Source organism: Trichosurus vulpecula, chromosome 2, assembly GCF_011100635.1.
Source record: "Trichosurus vulpecula isolate mTriVul1 chromosome 2, mTriVul1.pri, whole genome shotgun sequence".
In the NCBI taxonomy this organism is placed as follows: Eukaryota; Metazoa; Chordata; class Mammalia; order Diprotodontia; family Phalangeridae; genus Trichosurus; species Trichosurus vulpecula.
In genome coordinates, this window is record NC_050574.1 from 377,925,096 (window position 1) to 377,950,627 (window position 25,532).

General features: G+C 34.8%; 1 protein-coding gene across 1 annotated transcript; it reads left to right on the forward strand.

Annotated features, from left to right (window-relative positions):
- On the forward strand, positions 1-24,671 carry NDUFV3 (NADH:ubiquinone oxidoreductase subunit V3). The gene is made up of 4 exons (XM_036745803.1): positions 1-172; positions 1,182-1,302; positions 20,132-21,085; positions 24,426-24,671. Exons 1-4 carry the CDS (start codon positions 125-127, stop codon positions 24,575-24,577), a joined length of 1,275 nt encoding a protein of 424 aa, XP_036601698.1. The 5' UTR covers positions 1-124; the 3' UTR covers positions 24,578-24,671.
- The last annotated feature ends 861 nt before the right edge of the window (positions 24,672-25,532 follow it).

Below are 25,532 nucleotides of genomic sequence, written 5' to 3' on the forward strand. Positions count from 1 at the left end.
GGCTTGGGATTGGCCAATCGTGCTCACGCCTAGGCGAAGAGAAGCCAGCTCGAGCTCTGGGGGAGGCCAGCCGCTGTCCTCTGGACGTGTCGCCCTCGCCTAGAGGTCCCCCAACACTACCGCCATGGCCTTTTCCTCTGTCCTGGGACTGGGCCGAGGGGCGGTATTAAAGGTAAGGTCGGGAGGGGCTTGTGCAGGTAGAGGGATCCGTCAGAGGCTCCGAGGGGGGAGCCCCGAAGGGGGTCTCCGGGCTAGGCTGGGCCGGGTCTTCTCCGACGGGGCGCGTCGAGATTGGAGGGGGAGGGGAAGGGGAGGAAGGGAGGTGGTTTAGTAGTCGCTCTGCGCATGTGCTGCGGGTGAATGACTGTCGCTCTCTGCCGGACGACAGGTCACGTGAGTCTTGTCTTGCCGGAATCTGTTACTGTGTAAGTTAATTTGACATTGACTGTATCTTGGTCCGTTAAAAGGAGAATGGATTCCACTAAGCCAGGGCAAGAACAAAAATTTCCCATCCTTTTCACATCCCCCTCTTTAATCACAGGAGCTTTGTGTGATTTATACATATCATCTTTGTCAGTCCAGTTGGCTCGTGATTTATGTGATTAAAATATCTTTTATCTCTCATCTAGCAAGGGGAGAAACTGAAGTCAGGTTAGGTTGAATCAGTTTACCCAAGGTATTACCAGTCAGTCTTTGGCAACAACACACCCTATTTTACACAAGCCAGTGAGAAAGAAGATTGTGTTTGCCCAAAAGAGCCTACTATAAAATGTGAATATTGTGTCAGTAAAATCTGGGTTTGTAAATACAGATATAAAAAGGTTTGTTAATAAGGGAAAGGAGGGGGAAAGGAAAATAATTTAAGATAGATGTCAAATCACATAAAATAATTTGGTTTAGAGCTTATAAATTTTTACAGATCAAGAGCTAGGAGATTTTTTTGAATCATTCATATTTTCTCTGTATGTAAATAGCCACTTTTGATTTTCTGATTCGCTTAAGTTCAAAGCAGAAAGAAGTGATAATAATTTGCAGATGCACCTTAGATTTTTGTCAGTAAAAAGACAGCTTTAAAAGTTCCTCCTTATGCTTTGTGAGCACAAAACAATTATTAGCCAGAATAAATGAAGTTAATTGACTGACATCGTATTAAGAAATGCCTACAATTACTTTTTTTTCAGACCGTACAACTAAAAGCATGGGGGCTTCGAGAATTTGCTTCAACAGCTTTTCTCTCTACAAAATCAGGAGGCAATGAAAAGGAAAAACAAAAGAAGTCTAAAATGCAACAGCCACCAAAAGGTAATAAAAGGAAGATTCTACAAAGTAAATAAATCATGCCATGCATAAAATAGTCATTTTAAAAATAGCATTAAATTATGAATCTTCATTTTCTGTATATTGCTCGGTTAAAGACAGACATAAAATCTATAAATGAAATTTAGGACCACACAAGTCAGCAATATATTGAGCTTTCATTCAGCTTTTAGCCTTGCTCTGAATTATTTTTATGTGTCCTAAGTGTAATATTACTATATTACAACATAATATGTGTTATGCCATCATTTCTAATGGAACCCCATAGTACTATGAACTAGACCTCTGGTTGCCCTGCTTTTTTTCTTCTAATCTTGAAATGTTTGTGTCTATCAAACCTAATGTGTCGTTTTTTCCATTATTAGCCACTTCTCATGAACACATATACTATTCTGTGGATATTTTTGTAGTGTGAGGATAAGATATACTTGTGAGTCATTTTTTTTGGTGAGTCTTATTATACTATCTCCTCCTTGGTTCCTTCAACTGTAATTGCAGTTTGTCTATGTTTTCTTCCCCTCTTTTTCTCAATGAGTTTTATCAATGGGAAGTCATCAACCAAAGCATGAGGGCATTGTGCAGAGTCCATTGAACTCCACCTCCTTTTTTTATATCGTGTGTTTTATTGAAAATCATCAGTACAACTAGCATTTAGAATTAACTATAAATTAATTTAAATGAAAAAAAAATGTACCTTTCTTCTTTTTTCCATATTTATTACTACTCACAAACTCACCTTTTCCCCTCCTCCCCCTCTTATAACAAATATGTATAGGCAAAACAAATGAAAAGCATGGGGTTGGGAGATGGAGGAGTATTGTTTGTGAGGAACATCAAGTAGCTGTAAGATATGGAGGGGGAAGATAAGTCTAAGAAGACTGGAAAGGTAGCAAAGAGACCAGGTTATGAAAGTCTTCAAATGACAGTGTTTTATATTTGATCCTAGAAATAAAAGGGGGCCAATGGAAGTTTAGTAAGGATTAGACAAGGTTAGTGACCTTGTCAGGCCTATACTTTCAGAAAATCTCTTTGGTAGCTGAGTGGAGGAAGGATTGGAGTAGGTAGAGACTTGAGGTAGGGAGAACAACCAGAAGTCTATTTATGGCACTAGTCCTGGCATGAGGGGATGAGAGATGAGGACATATACCAACGTGTGGTAGCTATGTAAGCAGAGAGCATAGGTTTTGACTTTTGTGAAGGTAGAAACAATATTGTATTATTTAGTCTGGTGAAAATTTCAGGGTTTGGTTGGATTGAGTTGAGGGGAACTGGGCCACCTGCCTCTGTTCAGGGAGTTTATCTTAACTGGCATTCAAAAGTTATTGCCTTTAACTCCTCTTCCAGATTGTCCTTTCATTACATCATATTTGTATTCCAGCTCTGTTCTCTCCCTTTTCATTTCTTTGGGGATACTTAGTACTCTGCATATACATTTTTCCAGTCTTCTAATTATTTATGTCATTAGGCCATACCTTTTGACATTATTAACTTCACGCATGGTTTTCTTTTGAAAAGAGGAAATTTCTTGTTGAACCATTCTGGAAAATTCTGATTTTCTCTTTCAAAGCATTCTGGGAAATCCTGTTGTAGTTTTATTCTTTTTAGGAATTCCATGGTGTTTTGAATCACCAGGTATTGGTTCAGTTTTCCTTGTCTTGTGATACTTTTTTTTTGGCAAGGCAGTTGGGGTTAAGTGACTTGCCCAAGGTCACACAGCCAGTAAGTGTCAAGTGTCTGAAGCCAGATTTGAACTCAGGTCCTCCTGACTCCAAGGCTGGTGCTGTACCACCTAGCTGCCCCTATTGTAATACTTATTTTTCAAAATTTATAATCTTTTTGATATTACTTATCCTTCTTATTTTAGTGTCTTCTCCGTCTTAATTTTAGCATCCTCTGTCTTAATTTGTCTGCTTGTGTTCTAATTTTTAAAAACCTATTTTTTTGTTGATATCCTCTGTTTTATGTCACTTATGTTTAACCCATATCCCTCTAATTCCTGCTCTTCCAGAGATCTTTTATAGCAGTATTTTTTTGGAGAAAGAGAATAAGAGGAAAATATGGCTATTCTGATCAATACTTTTGAAAAAAATCTGAAAATTTTGCAATATAATACCACACCCATAGATCTCTCACACCAGCAAAGGAAAGTGTCTTTTCATTTGGGGCATACTTATCCTTTATAACTTTGCAACATTTATTTTAAACTGTACCGTGATTGTTATTCTTTCCATTTACATTGTTGTAGCCATTGTGTATATTGTTTTCTTGGTATTGCTTAATCTATACTCTGCTTCAGTTCATGTAAATCTTCCTCATTCTTCTCTATATTCATCTTACTCCTTGTTTCTTACAACATAGTAATATTCCATTACATTCAAGTACCACAATTTGTTTAGCCATTCCCTGTTTGTTGGGCATTTTTTGTTTCCAGTTCTTTGCTACCATGAAAAGTACTGTGGTAAATATTTTGGTGTTTGTAAGGACTTTTCTCTTTCTCTTATCAGTGACCTCTAATATGATAGTCTCTATGTCAGTGAGTATGGACATTTTATTCACTGTAATTACATAGTTATTTATTGTTTCCTAAAATGACTGTACTGATTCTTAGCTCTGTAAACAACCTACTAGTGTGCTATCTTCCTAAAACCTCTCCAACATTAACTATTCCCATCTATTTTTAATTTTTGCCAATTTTCTGGGGTGTAAGGTGACAATCCCTCAGGGATTTTTTTTATAATTTGCATTTATTTTATTCTTTTATTGGAAGTATTTTTTTCATGTCTGTTAACAGTTTGCAATCCTTTTAAGAATTATTTGTTTATATCCTTTGTTGGTTTTGTTCTGTTGTTTTTCAGTTGTGTCTAACTCTTCCTTACCCCATTTGAGGTTTTCTTGGCAAAGATAATGGAGTGGTTTGCCGTTTCCCTCTCCAGCTAATTTTACAGATGAGGAAGCTGAGGCAAACAGGGTTAAGTGACTTGCCCAGGATGACACAGCTAGTTAGTGGCTGAGGCCAGATTTGAACTCCGGAATATGAGTCTTCTGACTCCAGGCCTGGCTGGGACTCTATCTACTATGCCACCTAGCACCTAGCTGCTCTTTGACCACTTATCTGTTCAGGAATGGTTGTGCTCCAGGTTCTTAAGTGAAGGTTTTTCTTCAAGCTCTTTGATAGTTTTAGCCACTTTCTCCTTTATCTGTCCTGTCACTCGCATACATTCTGACTTCTCCCCCTTTTGATGCTATGAATGCCACTTTATTGAAGTCATTGTTTCAGCAAAGGTTTTAGTTGAATCTCTGTGGTTCTTTAGGTAAATCATCATACTATCTGCAAATAGTGATAATTTTCTTTCCCTATTGTCTGTGCTTTATTTTCTCAAATTTTTTTTCTCATCACTATAGTTAGAACTTCTAGAATTGTATTAAATTATAATGGTGGAAAAGGACATTTTTGGTTTATCCCTGATCTTAAGTTTGCTATTTCTTGTTCTGTTATTTTTTGAAAAATTCATTCATTTCATTTGTCAGTTCTGCTGGGGTGTAATTGTGTTAAATAGTTTTAAGTTTTCCTTTATTTGTTTCTTTATTTGTTTTAAATTTTCTCTTATTGATTCCATTTTTTCATTCAGTTTTGTTTATTTCAGAATTTCTGTTTTGATGTGTTTTAGTTGGAATTGTTAAAATTCTGGGTTTTTTTGTTTTTGTTTTTTAGTTGTATGACCAATTAATCTATTCTTTTGGTCTCTTGCTGATGAAAATACTTAAAGATGGAAATTTTCCCCAAGGACAACTTTGGTGGTATCCCATAAATTTTTATATATTGTCTAACGGCTGTTATTTTATTTGATTTATTTGAAATCTGTTTTTTTATGATATATGCTTTTTGACCTACCATTTCTTTAGGATTGAATTATTGCCTCCAATTAATTTTTAATTGTTTCAGGGATACAATTTTTATTGCATTGTGGAGATTAAAGGATGGCAAATATTTTTTCCTTTCAGTCTTTTTGTGAGATTTGTATGCCCTACTGCATGTAAAGATATTGTTATAAGCAGCTGAGAAGTGTGTGTACACCTTTCTATTCCCAGTCAGTAATCGCCAGAGAGCTGTCATATCTACCTCTTCAAAAAATTCTCTTTGGGTCATTAAATCCTTTCCCTTCTTTTCTTTTTCCTTTTATTTCTTTTTTTTTTCCCTGATGTTAGATTTGTATAGGTTTTTAAAAGGGTATGTTAAGGTCCCATACTTTCTTAGCTTTACTGTTTTTCTCTGTACCTTTAAGTGTTTAGGTGTTTTGCCTTTAATACATATGCGTGGTGTCACAGAAGTCTTACTGCAGTTTTAAACTTTAGTAGCTTAAGAATTGATAGCATTTAATTAATCTTTTAATAGCTTAAGTATTGACATGAGTTTATTGTTGGTGGTGTCTTTAAGCATAAAATGTTTCCCTGTTTATCTCTTTCAACCAAGTCTATTTTGTTGTGCATAATAACTTTAAAAAAATGATTTTGCTTCTGCCCCTTATTTAACTGTGTGAAGTTTCAAGTGTGTTTCCTGTAAATAACATTTTCTGCTCTCTTTCCTAGTATATGGCTATAGGCCCCAACCCAGTCCCCATGCTAGAGGGCTCCATGCCTTGCTGCCTGGATGCCCTCCCCAGTACTAGCAAGACTATCTTCCTATGCTGACTGATCCTAAAAAAAAAAAATTGACCCACTGTGATTTCTCATTGCATCAAATTCATTCTGATGCTGTCCTTCAGTTTTTGTTGAACTCTATCATGGGAGAGAGCTAGACAATTATTGCTTCCTCTTCTTTAATCATTTTTGCCTGGATCTCTTTATCCCTGTTGTTACTAGAAAGGTCTGTAGTATTTCTCCATTATGAATAAATTTCTAGTTCTTGGTTTTTGATAGATTCAGCTTAACATTATAAAGAAAGGTCCGTTTAAACCTATGCTTTTTAGTGTTTTTATAAATATCTGCTGAATAAAATGTGTGCTTATGATATTTATTGTTGTTAATATGATGTATTAAATTAATTTTTAGTTTAATTTAAATTAAATTTTCCTGTCGTTGAGCCATCCCTGTATTTCTGGTATAAATTCATCCTGATCATAGCACATAATCCTTCATTCAGTATTTTTGCATCAATATGCATTACAGATCGTGGCTTACAGTTTCTTTTTCTGATTTATTGCTCCCTTGTATAGATATCAAAATTTTATTTGTTTGATAAAAGCAAATTGGTAAGATTTGTTCTTCATATTTTCCCGAACAATTTATATAGTATCACAGCATGCTAGTCTTTAAAAGTTTTATAGGATTCCATTTTTTTAACTCTGTTTTTTAAAAAGATTCACATTCTTTTGTTCCTCCTTTCTTCCCATTGAAAAAGCAAGAAAAACAAAATCTGTTAAACACATGTTTGTCAATCAAAACAAATTTCTGCATTGGCTGTTAACAAAAAGATATATGCCTCAATCTGTACCCTGAGTTCAGTCTCTATCTAGGTAGTAGGTTGCATGCTTAATTAATCAAGCCTTTGGAATTGTAGTTGGTTATTGTGCTGATTAGAGGTTTTTCCTTCAAATAGTGGTGTTGTGGTTTTGTTGTATAAATTGTTCTATCTGTTGTGTTCACTTCACATGGAATCACCACAAGGTCTTTCCAGGTTTCTCTGAAACCATCTCCTTCATAATTTTCTTTAAAAACAACAATATTCCATTCCATTCATATGCCCTAACTCATTCAACTGTTTCCCAATTGATGAGCACTCCTTCAGTTTCGAATTCCTTGCCAATACAAAAAAAGGCTACCATAAACATTTTTAAATCATTTACGTATTTTAACATTCATTTTTAAAAAATTTGAGTTCCAAATTCCTTTCCTCCCTCCATCCTCTCTACCACTCGTTGAGAAGGCAAGCAATATATCAGTTATATATTGGGAAATCATATAAAACATTTTCATATTAGCCATGTTGTAAGAAAAATTAAGTAAAAAAATTGTATTTGAGTTTATCCTCAAGAGTTCATCAGTTCTCTCTGGAGGTAGATAGCATTTTTCATCATGGGTTCTTTGGAATTGTCTCAGATCATTGTCTCAATCAGAGTATAGCTAAGCCTTTCACACTCGATCCTCGTTACACTATTGCTGTTACTGTGTTCCATGTTCTCCTGGTTCTGCTCACTTCATTTTGCATCAGTTCACATAAGTCATACTATGTGTTTCTGAAACCATCCTGCTTGTCATTTCTTGTAGCACAATAGTACTTCATCACAATTATATACTACAACTTGTTCAATCATTCCCTAATTGATCAGGGCGTCCCCTCAATTTCCAATTCTTTGCCACCATAAAAAGAGCTGCTGTAGATATTTTTGTTCATATGGTTCCTTTCCCTCTTTCTTTGATCTGTTTGGAGTATGGACCCAGCAGCAGTATTGCTGAGACGGAGAGAGTATATATAATTTAGTAGGTTTTTGGACATAATCTCAAATTGCTTTCCAGAATGGCTAAAACAGTTCCACCAGTTCTGTTTTTTTTGATCACCTGTTTTTGCCTGTTTTTTGATCACCTCTCTAGCATCTGCCATTTTCCTCTACCAATCTGATGGGTATGAGATGGAGCTTTATGGTTCTTTTAATTTTCATTTCTCTGTTAGCATTTTTTTCAATAGCATGTCTTTTGATAACTTGGATTTCTTCCTCTGAAAGCTGCCTATTCATATCCTTTGACCATTATCATTTGGGGAATGGTTCTTATTCTTATAAGTTTGAATAAACTATATATTTGAGAAATGAGACCTTTATCAGGGAAACTTAATGCAAAGAGTCTTTCCCAGTTTTTATAATGGTTTTACTTGTGGAAAACTTTTAAATTTTATCAGACTAGTACATTTTACTCCCTGTCACACTCTCTATCTCTTTGTTTATTCATGAACTCTTCTTCTCCTTTCCGTAGATCTGACAGTTTATTTCTCCCATATTCTAATTTATGTAATTTATGATATCACCCTTTATGTCTAGATCACCTACTCATTTGGAGCTTATCTTGATATAGGGTTTGAGATATTGTTCTATACTTAGGTTCTTCTAGACTACTCTTCAGTTTTCCCAGCAGTTTTTGTTGAATTTTGAATTTTTGTCCCAATAACTGAGATCTTTGGGCTTTGCTGTGTTCATTTGCTTCTGCACATTGTATACTTAATCTGTTCCATTGATCAGCCTCTCTGTTTCTTACCCAGTACTAAATTGTTTTGATCATTACAGTTTTTTAGTGTGCTTTGAGATCTGCTATTGCTAGGCCCCTTTCCTTCTTAGTATTTTTTAAATTATTAATTTCCTTAACATTCTTGACATTTTGTTCTTCCAGATGAATTTTATTATTATTTTTCCAGTTCTATAAAATAATCCTTTGGTAGTTTGATTGGTATCACTAAATAAGCAAATTAGGTAGTATTGTCAGTTTGTTCTATTGGTTTGGCCTGTCAATGAAGGGATTAATATTTCTTCAGTTATTTAGGTGTCTTTTCAGGGAAGTAATGTTTTATAATTGTGTTCATAAATATTCTCTGTGTTTTTGGGCAGATAGGTTTCTGAGTATTTTTTATTGTCTGTAGTTATTTTAAATGTAATTTCTCTTTTTCTTCTTGCCTGCTGGATTTTGTTGGTAATATATAGCAGTTCTGATGATTTGTGAGGGTTTATTTTATATCCTATAACTTTGCTGAAGTTATTTGTTATGCTGAGTATTTTAGTTGACTCTACATGTTCTCTGCATAAACCATTTTGGCATCTGCAAAAGCTGATCATTCTGTTTCCTCCTTCCTTATGCTTATTCCCTAAGTTTCTTTTTTGTGTCTTATTGTGATAACTAGCATTTCTAGCACTATATTGAATAGTGATGTTAATAATGGACTTCCTTTTACCCCTGATCTTATTGGAAAGGCCTTTACCTTATTATCCCCATTGTAGAAAATTCTGGCACTTGGAATTAGATAGCACTTATCATATTAAGGAAAGCTTCTGTGCTTTCTAGTGTTCTGAACGGTAATCAGTGTTGTATATAATCAAAAGCTTTTTCTATATTTATTCATAACAGTCATTCGGTTTTTGTTGTTTTATTTTTATTTGGCCAATTGTTTTATAGTTTTCCTAACATTTGAGTAGTCCTGCATTCCTGGTATAAATCCAGGCTATTCATAATTTATAATCTTTGTGATATGTTGCTGTGGTCTCCTTGCTAATATTTAAAATTTTTGCATCAGTGGCCAAGATGGTGGAGAAAAGGCAGGGATTTGTCTGAGCTTTCCCAGATTCTCCTCCAAACAACTTTAAATAATGCTTCAAAATGAATTCTGAAGTGGCAGAACCCAACTGGTGAAACAGTTTTTCAAGTCAACACAAAGGTCAGCAGTAAAGGTCTGTTGCACCAGGAAGAGAGTGGAGCAAGCTCCCGAACAGGCTAGGCCAGTGCAGGCCGCACCCCAGCAAACCAGCAGCAGGCATTGAGGTGACTGAATCGGTAGTAGTATCAGTGGCTTCTAGAGCCCTCAGCTCACATATAGCAAGGGGGTTGGACCACCGATCAGAAAGAGATTACAGCAGTCTCTTTGCTTCTGCTGAGTGCAGGACTGTTGCATTGTCCCTACTTGGATCCAGGTAGCAGTCTTCGGTCCCAGTCCTGGGCAAAAAGGAGCAGTAGCATACCATATATTGCAGCAGCAGGAGAGTGGGGATGCTGGGCACAGCTCCAGAGTGGAAAAGAATGGTTGTGGTCACTCACAGACCAGAGCAGTAACCACACCTCTCCTTAGATTATAGCACCTTGGAAGAACTGAAAATTTACAGACTTTCAGAACTGTCTCTAAGAGTAGCTGCAAAAAAAGTGTGAAATTTGGGACAGTTCCTCCTCTAACCTGGGAGCAGAGCCCTACTTTAGTCAAGAAATAGGCTGGGAAAATGAACAACAACAACAACAAAAAAAAAAACAATAAAAAAAGAACCTGACCATAGAAAGTTAGTGGGGTGACAGAGAAGATAAACAAACTCAGAAGAAAAATCAAATCTACTTACATCCAAAGCCTCAACGGAATATGTAAGTTGGTCTCAGACCCAAAATATTCATGGAAGAGCTCAATAAAAGGATTTTAAGAATCAAATGAGAGGTAGAAGAAAAACTGGGAAATTTTTGAATGAATGAAGCACAAATGAAGCAAGAAAATCATTTTTTAAAAAGAAGAATCAGCAGTTTGGTAAAGGAAACACAAAAAAATACTGAAGAAAATAACACCTTAAAAATATATATAGGTCAAATGGTAAAAGGGCACAAAAATCCACTGAAGAGAACTCCTTAAAAAGAATTGGCCAGATAGAAAAGTATATACAAAAATTGACTGAAGAGAAGAAATCCTTACAAAGAAGAACTGCCCAAATGGAGAAAAAGGTACAAAAATTCACTGAAGAAAAAACTCTTTAAAAGGTAGAATTAGCCACATGGAAAAGGAAGTATAAAAGCTCAAGGAAGAAAATAATCTGTTAAAAATTAGAATTGAGCCAGTGGAAGCTAATGACTCCAAGTGACATCAAAAAAGAATTTTAAAAATTGAAAAAAAAATAGAAGAAAATGGGAAATAGCTTATTGGAAAAACAACTGACCTGGAAAATAGATCCAGGACAGATCATTTAAGATTATTGAACTACTGAAAGCCATGATCAAAAAAAGAGCCTAGACAACTCTTTCAAGAAATTATCAAGGAAAACTGTCCTGATATTCTAGAACAGGGCTGTCCAACCTTAGGTTATCTTAGGGCCACATTAAAATAAAATAATCATTCGAGGGTCACACCCAGAATAAAAAATATAGTACACTACTAGAAAGTGAGGGAATGTACATCATCAATACTACAGGCGAAGGCAGGAAGTATGAAAGCAAAAACAAAACAACACAACAGTATAAAGGTAGGTGCATACTGACTAGTCTGTATTATATGGACGGAATGCATCCCACTGATAGACTGAAAATTCTGTGAGATATGTTCTGTCTGTAATACTGCTTAAAAACACCAAAGAAAATTAACATCAGTGAGATTATTTATTAGTGATGGAGTTACAAAAAATTAATATACATTCCATGCAAATTGTTATTTTTTTGCTCATGAAAATTAAAACCCACAGGTAGGTTGAATAAAATTGTACTGAGGGCCGCGTGCAGCCTGTGGGCCGTATTTTGGACAGCCCTGTTCCAGAACCAGAGGGCAAAATAGAAATTGAAAGAATCCATCAATCACCTCCTGAAAGAGATCCCAAAATGAAAACTCCCAGAAATATTACAACCAAATTCCAGAGCTCCCAGGTCAAGGAGAAAATATTGTAAGCAGCCACAAAGAAACATTTCAGGTATCATGGAGCCAGCCAAGATAATACAAGATTAGCAACTTCTACATTGAAGGATTGAGGACTTGGATTATGATATTCAGGAGGTCATAAGAGGTAGGATTACAACCAAGAATCACCTACCTTGCAAACTGAGCATAATCTTAAAGGGGGGAAAATGGATGTTCAGTGAAATAGAGGACTTTCAAGGCATTCTTGATGAAAAGACCAGAGCTGAATAGAAAATTTGATGTTTAAACACAAGGCTCAAAAGAAACATAAAAAGGTAAACAGGAAAGAGAAATCATAAGGTAAACTGTTTCTGTTTCTGCATGGGAAGATGATACTTGTAACATCTAAGAACTTTCTCATCATTAGGGCAGCTGAAAGGAGTACACTTAGAGGACATGGATGTGAGTTAAATATGATGGAATGATAAATAAAATTAGGGGGTGAGAAAGAGGAATGTACTGGGAGAGGGGAAAAGGAAGAGATAAAATGGGATAAGTTTTCTCACAAAAGGCATGAAAGAGCTTTTAAATGGAAGGGAATATACAGGAGTTCAGAATTGGCCCAAAGAGGGAATAACATACACACTAAGCTGGGTATAGAAATCTATCTTATCCTACAGGAAAATAGAGGGGAAAGGAGTAAGAAAAGAGCAGGGGGCTGATAGCAGGAAGGGCAGTTTGGAGGAGGTGGTAGTCAGAAGCAAAACACTTTTGGGGATGGAGAGAGTGAAAGAAGAATGGGATAAGTAGGGAAATAAGATAAAAAAAAACATATGGTAATCATAACTGAAAAAAAATTATATAGCAAGGTTCTCTGATAAAGGCCTAATAGCTCTAATATATAGAAAATTGAGTCAAATTTATAAAAATAAGAACTATTCCCCAATTGATTAATGGTCAGAGAATATAAAGGAGGTTTTCAGATGAAGTAAGCAAAACTAGTCATAAAAAATGCTCTCAATCACTGTTGATTAGAGAAAGGTAAATTAAAATAACTGAAATACTACCCCACACCTATCAGATTAGCTAATATGACAGAAAAGGAAAATGACAAGTGTTGGAGGGGATGTGGGAAAATTGAGACACTAATGCATTGTTGGTGGAGTTGTGAACTGATTCAGCCATTCTGGAGAGCAGTTTGGAACTATACCCAAAGATCTATAAATCATGTAATCATATCAGTACAACTACTAGGTCTGTATTCCAAACAGATAAAAAAAAAAAACAAAAAGTAAAAAGATTTGTAGCACACAAGTATTTATAGGAGCTCTTTTTGTGATGGCAAAGAATTGGATAGGGGATGACCATCAATTGGGAAATGGCTGAACAAGTTGTAAAAATAAAATACTCTTCTACTAGTACTGTAAGAAATGACAAGCAGAATGCTCTCAGAAAAACCTGAAAAGCCTTACATGAACTGATGCAAAGTGAAATTAGCAGAATCAGGAGAATACCTTTAACACAGTAACAGCAATATTGGATGAAGATGAATTGTGAATAGCTTAGCTATTCTCAGCAATACAATGATCCAAGACAATACTGAAGGATGTATGATGAAAAATGCTGTCCACCTCCAGAGAAGGAGCTGATGGAGTCTAATTGCAGATTGAAGCATACTTTTTTTTTAATTTTTAAATTTTTCTTGGGGGGGGGGGGTTGGTCCATGTTTTCTTTCACAGGATGACTATTATGGAGATATGTTTTGCATGACTGCAAATGTATAACTTACATTAAATTGCTTTTCTTCTCAGAGAGGACACAAGGAAGGCAGGGAAAGAATTTGGAACCAAAAATTTTGAAAAATGAATGTCAACAGTTATCTCTATTTAGTATACTGATGTTAATTCATTGTCTATAGTATCTTTTAGCAAAATACTTATCTTCCTTTCCTCTATCTCTTTTAGTTAGGTCTGGTTTTGTTGTTGCCTTGTCTGAGATCATGGTTACTACCCCTGCCTTTTTTAGTTCAGCAGATTGCATAGATTTTCCTTCAGCCCCATATTTTAACTCTGTGTGTATCTTTCTGAGTCAAGTGTTTTTCTTGTAAACAACATAGTATTAGATTCTGGTTTCTAATCCATTAAACTATCTTCTTCTGTTTCATGGATGAGTTTTTCTCATTTACATTCATAGTTGTGATTGCTAAATGTGCGTATCCCTCCATCCTATTATCTTACACCTTTCCTTGTCCTTGTTTTCTGTCCCCTCTTTACGGGTTTAGCTTCTCACTAAACCATCCCTTTGTAACAACAATGTTGCTAGCAGCTGCTGTGGGGGCGTAAGACCAACAAGACCAGCACACAGGAAGGCTGCTAGCACAGGTTCTGTGATCTGCTTTTCTAAGGAAAGCTACTTTAAGGGGTTAATAATCTCACTTTAATTAAACATACATATACCATTCACTTAGTTCAGGGGGAAAAACCAGAACCCTGAACCTCAGAGCAAATATAAACAGAAATTACGAAAAGAGATAATATGAACAGATCAACATTTCTGTCTAACTAAATCACAATACATAGTTAACAGAGAAGCACCAAGCTTTGGGTTTTCAAAGCGGGGGATAGGGTGGGCTGCTTCAACAGTTTACCCAGAGTCTCATGACCAACACTCTTTCAATGAGTGTGCCCCCAAAGGCAAAATGCCAAACTCAAATCTTACATACATGTCTTGGCGTCACAACCATGCAACTCAAAACCACGTGATGCTTCTTCAGGCTTCACAGCCAACTCAAACCCATGTGAACTAGGCTTTCTTGTTTCTTAAGCAGGTCAAAGACTTCTTGATTCAGTCAAAGAAACAAAAGACAACAAAAAGTCCACTTTGCTTGCCATTACATTTGAAAGGCAAGACTCAACAAAGGTACTTGATTACCTTAGCATTCTAAAAGAGAAAACAAAAAAGTCCCACTCTGATTGCCATTACACCCTTAATCTGCCCCCCTTTATTCCTACTGTCCACTTTCTCTTATTTCCTTTCCCTCCTATTTCCCTTTCTTTAAAGTGTATTTCTGTACACAGTTGTTTATGTCTCTGTGTGTGTTTTTCCCTCCTTTGACCAGTTTAGTTCACTGCATTGCCACCTACCACTTTTATCTTCTTGGCTCTGCCTCCATCTCCTCATTTCAGTGTTTCTTGTCAAGGACATCTTATTTGGATTCTGCTTTCTGTTACCATCACCTGTTTTATAGATGAGTTTCCTCCCCTTGTGTCATTTAATATGATAATAAAATATATATTTTGCTCTTATGTCCTCTTTTACCTATTTATTTTTTTCTCTCTCCTACCCCCAATCAATTACAAAGAAGAAGGGAAAGGGTAGAAGACAAGAAATCTGATCACCCCCACTAGTAACACATAATTTTTACATTCAATTTTTTTAACTAACAAATATCTTTCCCCTCCATTGTAAAAAAAGAAAAGAAAAGAAAGCCCCTGTAACAAATATGCAGTTAAGCAAAACAAATTCCAAACATATAGGCCTCATTTTGTACCCTGAGTCCATCCTTTCTTTCTCAGGAGGTAAGTATGGTTCATCATTGCAGATCTTCTGGAATTATGTTTGGCAGCTATGTTGATCAGCGTTCTTAATCTTTTCAAATTGTAAGTTTATTGTATTGTATAAATCGTTCTGGTTCTGTTCACTCTATATCATTTCCTACAAATCTTTTGTTGTGTAGCTACATTTTTGTTTAAAAAAATTTTAGGTTCAGTTTCATTTTACTTTGAATTTTAAATTCTCTCCATTTCCTCCCTTCATTGAAAAGGCAATAAAAATAAAATCCATTACAAATATATACATAGAAATACAAAACACATTTCTGCATTAGCCTTTTTCCAGCCTTTATCCTCTTTAAAACAAAAGCAAGAAAAAAGAAAGAAATGGAAGAAAACATGCTTCAGTGTGCACTCTCAAGTCTGTCAGTTCTCTATTGAGGTGGAAAGGTTGCTTTATCATGTGTGCTTTAGAATTATGTTTGGTCAGTGTGTTGATTAGAGTTATCCTGTTGTTACTGTATAAATTGTTCTCCTAGTTGTGTTTACTTCACTTTGTTGTTGTGTTGTTCAGCTGTGTCCAGCTGTTCATGACCCCATTTGGGGTTTTCTTCACAAAGATATTGGAGTGGTTTGCCATTTCCTTCTCCAGCTCTAAACAGATGAGGAAACTGAGGCAAACAGGATTAAGTGACCTTCCCAGGGTCCCATAGTTAATAAATGTATGGCTGGATTTGAATTCAGGTCTTACATTATGACCAGGTAGGATTTATACCAGGAATGCAGGTCTGGTTCAATATTAGGAAAACTGTCAGCATAATTTACCATATCAATAACAAAAAGAAAAATCATGTGATTATATCAATAGATGCAAGAAAAGCTTTTGACAAAATACAGCACCCTTTCCTATTAAAAACAGTAGAAAGCATATCTAAAACCAAGACTATGCATTATCTTATAAGAGGGATAATCTTGAAGTCTTCCCAGTAAGATCAGAGGTGAAGCAAGGATGTCCATTATCACCACTATTATTCATTATTGTATTAGAAATGCTACCTATAGCAATAAAACAAGAAAGAAATAGGAAGAATAAAAATAGGCATTGAGGAACCAAAACTATTACTCTTTGTAGTGATATGATGATATACTTGGAGAATTCTAGAGAATCAGTTGAAAAAACTAGTTTAAACAATTTAACAACCTTAGCAGAGTTGCAGGATTTAAAATAAAGTTACATAAATCATTAGCAGTGGCACAATGGATAGAGTGCTGGTCTTGGAGTCAAGGAGACTCATCTTCCTGAGTTCACATCTAACATCAGACACTTACTAGCTATGTGACCCTGTTTGCCTCACTTTCCATATCTGTTCAAAGACCTGGAGAAGGAAATGACAAACTACTTCAGTATCTTTGCCAAGAAAACCCAAAGTGGGGTCAGGAAGAGTTGGACACAACTGAAATGGCTGAACAACAACATGAAATCAATATCATGAAATCAACAACATTTCTATGTGCTACCGACAAAACCCAGCAGGAAGAGATTGAAAGAGAAATTCCATTTAAAACAACTGCAGACAATATAAAATACTTAAGACATCTACCTGCCACAACAAACTCAGGGATCATATGAACACAATTACAAAACATTTCACACAGATAAAGACATCTAAACAATCAGAGAAATACTAATTGGTTATGGGTAGGCTAAAGTAATGTGATAAAAATAACAATTCTACCAAAATTAATTTACTTACTCAGTGCCTTGCCAGTCAACTACCAAAATATTATTTTATAGAGCTAGAAAAATAATCACAAAATTCACAGGGGAAAACAAAAGGTCAAAAATATCAGTGGACTCAATGAAAAAAATGTGAAGGAAGGCAGCCTAGGATACCTGATTTCAAACTATATTACAAAGTAGTAATCATTAAAACAGTTTGGTACTGGCTATGAGATGGAGTGGTAGATAAGTGGAATGGATTAGGTACACAATACATAGTGGTAAATGACCATAATAATTTACTGTTTGATAGACCCAAAAATCCAAGTTTTGGGGGCAAGGACTTTTTGAAAAGATTGCTGGGGAAAGTGGAAAGCAAATTAGAACTTTGGATTGAGTCCTGAATTGAACTCAGGTCTTCTTGACTCTAGGCCCTGCATTCTATCCATTGCACCACCTATCTGTCAGAGGTACTCTGATTAGAGAAATGCAAATAAAGCAACTCTGAAATAGCACTTTATACCTGTCAGATTGGCCAACATGACAGAAAGGGAAAATGACAAATGCTGGAGGGGATGTGAAAAAATTGGGACACTAATGTACAGTTGGAGTGGTAAACTAGTCCAACCATTTTGGAGAACAATTTAGAACTACATCCAAAAGACTATAAAACTGTGCAATACCCTTTGACCCAACAGTACCACTAGTAAGTACCTCTGTGTACAAAAATATTTAAAGCAGCTCTTTTTGTGGTGACAAAGAATTAGAAATTGAAGGACACTCATCAATTGGTTGATGGCTGAACATGATGATTGCAACGGAATACTGTTGTGCTGTAAGAAATGACGAGCAGGATGGTTTCAGAAAAACCTAGGATAACTTATATTAACTGAACTGAAGTAAGCAGAATCAAGAGATCATTGTACACAGTAACAGCAATATCATAAGGACGATCAACTGTGAAAGACTCGAACTCTTATCAAGACAGTTATCCAGGACAATTCCAAAAGATCCATGAAGAAAAATGCAGTCCATCCAGATAGAAATGATAAATTCTTAAGTCCACATTGAAGCATACTTTTACTTTATTTTTCTTGTTTGTGTTGTATGCATTTTCTTTTGCAGCTTAGGTAATATGGAAGTATGTTTTATATGATTTCACATGTATAATCAATATATTGCTTACCTCCTCAAGGTGTGAGGGAGAAGGAGAGAGAGAGCTTTTCAAATTCAAAATTAAAAAAAAATCAGTGTTAAAAATTTGTTTATGTGTATGGGAAATATTTAACAAAAATATATACACATATGTATATATTACATATATACACACTCATACATACACATAGATTTAAAAACCAACCAAATGAATAAACCCACACTCAATTTGTATTTTTTGTCTTTCTTCTTTGATCTTTGAAGAAATTAATATTTTTCATGGATGTTGCCTCAGTCAAACTGAGACCTGTTAAAGACCTTAGCTTAAAAAGACCAAGGTCTCCTACTACATCCAGGGTCATCTCCAGTCATCTTGAACTATATCTCACTACTGGACCCAGATGGCTCTGGAGGAGAAAGTGAGGCTGGTGAGTTTGTGCGGCCTTCCTTCACTTAAATCCAATTTACTTGCATGCCATGGCATCATCTCTGTAATGTCATGGTCCTCAAACAATATTCTGAAGACATACTTATCACCTCTCCCTCTCTTAGAATGTTATCACTTCATTGTATTGTCCTTCTGGATTCCTCAAATGTTATACGTTTTTGGGTGTCTCTTGTCTCTTGTATTTGCATTTCAAAGATTCCGTTCTGTTTTAGGCTTTTCACAAGACTATGGGAAAGTCCACTATGCTAGTAAAAATCCATTTTCCTACCTTTAGGATTATACTTAATTTTTCAGGTTGAGTTGTTTGTAGTTGTAAACTTTTTTTCCCTCTTTTGGAATATGTTTTCTTTCCTTTCTGGTACCCAGGTTTCTTGTTACTTGAAATTTGTTTCTCTGTCTGCTGGTAATTTTTTTCTTTGACTTGGAAATTCTTGATTTTGGCCATGACATTCCTAATCAAAATGGTTTTGGTTTAGGAGGTGATTTATGAATTCTTTTCTTTTTTTTCTTTTTTTCCACTTTTGCCTTCTGCTTCCAATAGATGTGCGCAGTTTTCATTCATAATTTCTTGAAATAGGGTATCACAATCATGGTCATGGTTCTTGGTGAATTTGATGATTCTTTAATTATCTCCCCTTGACTTGTTTTCCAGGTTGTGTGTGTGTGTGTGTGTGTGTGTGTGATCTCTTAGATTTTCTTCCATTTTTCCAGTCATTTGACCTTATTCTATTATTTTTATTTTCATGGAGCCATTGAGTTTTGTTAACTTCATTTCATTTTTCATTCAGTTTCTTGGCTAAGATTTGCTATTTTCTGTTGTCTGCTATTTATTTTTTTCTTTCACTTTTTTCTCCTGAGCCCTTTTTTCACTTCTGATTTCATTTCTTTATCTCATGCTTCAATTTTTCTGGCAACTCAAAGAAGTCTCTGTGGTCAGGCCATTTATTTTTCCTGAGGCTCTGCTTACCTTTTGTTGTAGAGTTACACTATTCTGAGTTCCTTTTTGTAAAATTGTTCTCTGACCCAATAATGTTTCTTCACTGTGTTTTGTACCTTAAGCTGTTTACTGATATTTTACTGTAATGGGGAACAGTGTCTGGGCAGTTGAGTAGGCACTAACTAATTAATTCGTTAGTGACTGTTCATTGTTCCTGTTGGTAAATATACTAATTACTAACCTAAACCTTTTTTTATTCCACTGCTGAAGAAAAATATTTCAGTAAAATCTGTTGTGTAATATGTATTTATAGATTGTGTTTTTTGCTATTCTTTTTTTATTTATGTTAAACAGCTTTCCTTTGATTTTTGTATTATGGGGGCAGTCCTTTAAGTATACCCAAATGAATGGAATGACATGTAATATAAGCATTAGGTTGAAAAGTATTCATTTTAAACTTTCTTATTATGCTATACATGTGTCCTGACCTCCAAGCAGTACAGATATTAGTTTGATATCTAAATAGATGGTTTTAAACTGACTTTCATAAATTATATGCATCTTTGCCCACTGGGCTATGGTTTAGTTTATATTTTTTAAAATATTTGAAACCGTATTCATATAAGAAAATTATATTGGAAAGATTAATGTTCCTTTTTATGCCATTTCCTAGATGTAGTGGCACCAAAGGAAGGGGTCAAGTTATTACCATCCCAAAGAGCTGAATTTCCCCAAAATTTATCATCACCTAATTCTTATCCATCAGCTGTGAATAAAGGCAAGATCATAGTTAATATTAACTCTGATGACATCAAACAGCAGACAGATGAAGAAATCGGGAAACTTTTGCCAAGAAAGACTGTAGTAGAGTTTCCTCAACGAGTTTCAGCTTCTTCACTTAGACCAAAGGATACTTATTTAGCAAGCCACCAAGAGATCCAAAAACCAGCTGGTGGTGATTTTTCATCATCTTCATCTGACTCAGATTCTGATAGAGAAGATAGTGCCTCAGAAATTGTCTTGAAACGTCAGATTGCTGTCAAAACCAAAGAAGAGTCTCCACAACGGGACACTTCTGAGACTAGGACCCAAAGAACTTTGAAATTAACCAAGAAGACCCAGTTCCAGAAAGCACACATGGATTCCACGCTTGCAGAGAAACCTCATCAATCAGAGATGAAATTGACTGTTAAGCAATCAGAAGCCTATAAAGAACCTAAAATACCCAAATCGGAAGTAATAGAATCTTTTAGAGAGCAGAGTACAAAAGAAGCACAAATGCAGAATTCTATATTTAAGTTGAATGAAATTACTAAAGAAAGCCAAAAGCTAGTTGAAATTCCTAGGAAGTTATCTGACCAAATGGAAGGAGGATCATCAACCCAGTTAGACATAGTGAAGGAAGAAAACAGGGAAGAGAAACCAACAGCTGTTGATTTTACAGCAGGTCATTTTGAGAACAAAGACATTTTGGAGGAACAGGTACCCATCCTAAATTTGGAAGCACCTTCTCCTCAGACCAAAGAAAATGTTTTAGAGGAAAATGTGCCAGCGGTAAACACTGGTGCAAAGGAAGAAGTCTTTCAAGGGCTGGCAGTGAAGTTGAAAAATCAAGGCATCATACCGGGTACAACTTTAATTTCTGATTCAAAGTATTATTATGCCATTGAGGAGATTTCATGATCAAAATAATTTTATAAATTTATAAATATGTTTTATTTTGCTTAATTGCATTCTCTTACCAAAGTATGGCATGTTAGAATGTCTCTGGTTAACAGATTTAATAATCTTTTAGCCATAAATCTTTTACTTTGGACAGTTCCACAGTATTTTTAATGTGTGTTTCCATTTGGAAAGGAAAGGTAACATAGTAGTCTGGATTGTACAGCAAATATAATTTTTGAATATTGATAAAGCGCTCTTCCCTTATTTAATTTTTGTATAGGACATAGTCATGTGGTTTCATATCATGTCATGTGACTGAGTGATCATCTAGTTAAGCATTATCATTTAAAAACTATATGGTCTTTTGTTCTATTAATTGTTTTGTATGCTTACTAGTTCAGAGTATATATCACCTAAGTGTCTAAGGTAGCTAACAGAACAGGGGCTAGAGTGCTGGACCTGAAGTCAGAAAGACATGAAGGTTATTAGATGTGTGATTCTGGGAAAGTAACTTAACCTCTGTCTGCCTTTATTTCCCCACTTGTAGGAGGATAATAACAGCAACCTACCTCACAGGTTTGTTGTGAGGATCAAATGAGATAATATTTGTAAAACACTTTGCAAACCTTAAAATGCTATATAAATGCCATCTATTTTAATCTCACAACAACCCTGAGGAGAAAAAAAAAGTAATCTCAGTTCTAAAAGGTTGCAAGACTTGCCCTTTGTTGTGATTGAAGGCTACAGGGTGTTAGTGTACTCTACACTGTTTTGCTTTCTCTGATTTACCATGGAAACGCTATTGGAAACTTGATTGTTTCTAAGATTCATTTTTATAAAAGAATTTTGGATAAAATATTTTAAATAGAGCCAAATGATTAGTAACAGCTTGCTTGCTCTTGCTTAATTTTTTTTTCTTTGAGCATTAAAAACTGGAAATCTTCCTGTAACTTTAGGTGTGTATGCTATTTTAAAAAAGAATTTCAGGGTGAGGTTTTTAATACAGTAATTGCTTGGATTATGTGTTATGCTGCTTTATACGTATACTGCTCTCTCTTGTTTCCTCTGTATACAGCTTAGTTAAAAGTGTCTTTTTGCCCACTAATTTATATGCTATCTAGTATAGTTCCTTTGTGGATTGTAACATGTTTACTAAATTTACATATTTTCTGTGCACTTTTTTTTAACTTATTCTAACACCATGCAAATAGTGTTATTAGTTTACAGAACTTGCTCAGGATTACAAAAAAATATTTTCAGCTACTTCCATTTTAAATCATCCTCTGAATTGGACAGGAATACTGGAAACTTTGGAATCAAGATTAGTTATATTGTGTGTTTTCAGTTAACAAAAATTTTGTTGGAAGAGGAGGCGGTTTACATACAGAAAATTCTTTCAGGATATATGTTCCTTGTAAGGACACTTTTCTCGTCCTCTATTAAGTCTTAAGAAGACATGAAAATTTAAAAAGGGAAAATGTGTAACATTGACTTTTTATAGTAATAAGATTTTTTTGTAATTGTGAATCTCTTTCAAAATGACATTCAAGTATTGTTTGAGGATTTAACTATGCAACAGTGAAGACACTGAGTGTGTTTAGTTAGTGTTAAATGCCTTTTAAACAAAACAAAATTAAACAAATATGTTTAGTTTAACTTAGATCTAGAAATCAAAGGAACAAAGACTTTAATATCTGGGTTAAGACAACCTGGTATAATAGAAGGGGGGGGGAGCACCAGAGTGCAAGTTGGTAGGAATCTCAATTCAGATAATATTCTGTCTTAACCAAAGTGCCAAAGGGCAGTAGAGCCACAAAATCCCCTGAGTAGAACCAGATTAAAATGAAATTGGGGATATTTAACAAAATAAATAAAAATACAATACAAGTAAAGTTAATTTGTGATTTTCTGAGTCAATATGTGGGCCCTCAGGGATAGGTTCTGTTTGAGTTTAACACCACTGTTCTGCTCAATTCACTTAAATTCTAGCTTCTGTTTCCTCTTCTCAAAAATAGAGATGATAATACCTGTTTACACCTACATTGTTTTGTTACTGAGGATCAAATGTGAGACTATATGCATAGCACTTTGAAACCTTAAAGTGCTATTAAAAAAAAAAGTCAGGAATTATTTTTACAAAGATAGGTTTCTTGGCTTCAAGAAATAGAAATGGAAGAGAAATTTTTGATGAAGTCATTAGTCTCAGATACCCAGAATTATTAAAAGCTGTACTTTAAACAAAAAAGATAATGTATCATTTCATATAACTTTATTTTATTCTCATTTTATGTGGCATGCTCAGTTTTTGGAAAGCATGTTTTTTCTCGGTTTTCAGTGGATCTACAACTCACAACAAACTTCAGATATTTAGTTGAATAATGGAATGAAAAAAGCATTTATTAAGTAATTACTGTGTACAGTGTACTGTGCTGTGTACTGGGGACATAAATAGAAAAGTAAGGCAGCTCTCAATAAAGCTTATGTTCTAATGGGGAAGACAACACATACAGAAAGTTTCAGCTTCATAGATGAACTTTTGATGGGGAGGATATTATTTAAAATATTTTTGTCAAATTGTTATTCAAATATTTCACTGGGTACTTCTTTTATTTTTTTGAATGGGGGAATAAAGTTATATTCTATAGCACTGAAAAACAAAATTTGAAAAAGCAAAGAACACAGGCAAATCCAGTGGCTTTAGTGAAAAAACAAGTGATTTTTTTAAAGAAAAAATACTTATTAAATTATCGTATCTGTTCATTGTAGTTATAACCAAGAAAATATTTTTAAAACAGTTTACTGATGAAATTTGTCTAAATTCTGTACTCATTGAGACTAGGGGAAAATAGTTCAGCTTTTGCTGCCTTTCTAAAAAATGTTCCACTATTGCTTTATCTGCATTTTCAAGCTTTATCTGCATTTTCAAACTTGCTAAAAGTGCATCTATGCATTTCCTTGGCTAGTATTATGAATCATGCAGCCATGTTACTATAAATATGAGGTTATTAATGAGGCAAATTTTGATGATATAATCCAATCATAGACACTAATTTGATTTTTGAAATATTTATTTAAAAAAATAAGATTAATTTCATTTTGCTTTGAACAACTGTTGCTTTTTACTAAGTAAGCATTCTTTTTTTAAAAACAAGTTAGTAATTTTTAATTTCACTGCATTAGATTAGGTATTTGGAGAATGTTTTAACTTCTAAGTGGCTTAATACTTACTTGTTGATTGACTTAGCCAAAAAGTAATTGATTCTTCTGGCTTTAAACTTACTAGCTTTATTTTTCTTCCACAGAGACTGAAAATGCAGAGGCATTTGATAATTCTACCTACAAGAACCTTCAACATCATAACTACAACACTTACACCTTCTTAGATTTTAACCTGGATCTTTTGAAATTTAGGTTGCCTCAGCCATCCTCAGGACGAGAATCACCTAGACACTGAGTTAAAAGAAAAATTTCAAGTTTCTCTGTAATTCAACTTGTGAGTCATTGTTGCTGCATTTTCTCCTCCATAAATAAAGTCAGTTCAACAGTAACTGGTATAAAGATTTCATTTGCCTCACCTCAGCTTTCAAAATTAATGGAACAGTCTTTCCTGTGATTAATGGTTTACATTTCTTTTGAAAACTCTTCAAGAAAATTCTTTGACCACTTACTGGGGAAATGGCTCTTGGTCATATATTTGTGTTAAATTCCTTAAATGTCTTGAATTATATTCCATATTAGAGATATATAATGCAAAAAAAATTCAGCTTCCCTTTTTATCCTAGGCACTATTGATTTTCTTCATGATAAAGCTTTTTAATTTCATGTAATCTAAGTGATTTGTTTTATATTTTGTTATTGACTCTATCCTTTGGTTAAAAATTCTCCTAGACTATTTATAAAATGATCTGACCTTTTATTTTTTAAGTCAAATATCTACTTGTATTTTATTATGGTGTATGAAAGGCTGTTGTCTTTTGAGTTTCTTTGGTTTATTTCAAATCTTTTCCTACACTTATTTTTATATTTCTTTATTTCAAAGTGTTTTAATCTCCATAATAGAAATTGAGGAGCTGGGTTCATTCACTTTGCTGTCTGGATGGATCTCTATATTTCTTGTTAGAGGAGTTGTTATATAGTATTTGTGAATGGTTAGAAAGTACTGATTGGTAGCATTTAGCCATTAAGTTGAAGGTACAGGCCCCTAAATGCTGTAATTAGTGGGGATGCTCTTCTTAAAGTAACTTTGTGATAAGGGTCAGCCATAGACAAAAATTGCATAATAGGTAAAGTTTGTCTTTGGCGTTGTAAACTCTCTCTATTCTTCACTCTTTCTCCCACCTTTGTCCTTTTCCTTGAGTGATTAGTACCCTCATATTCTTTTTCCTCTTCCTCCACCAAAATCTGCCAGT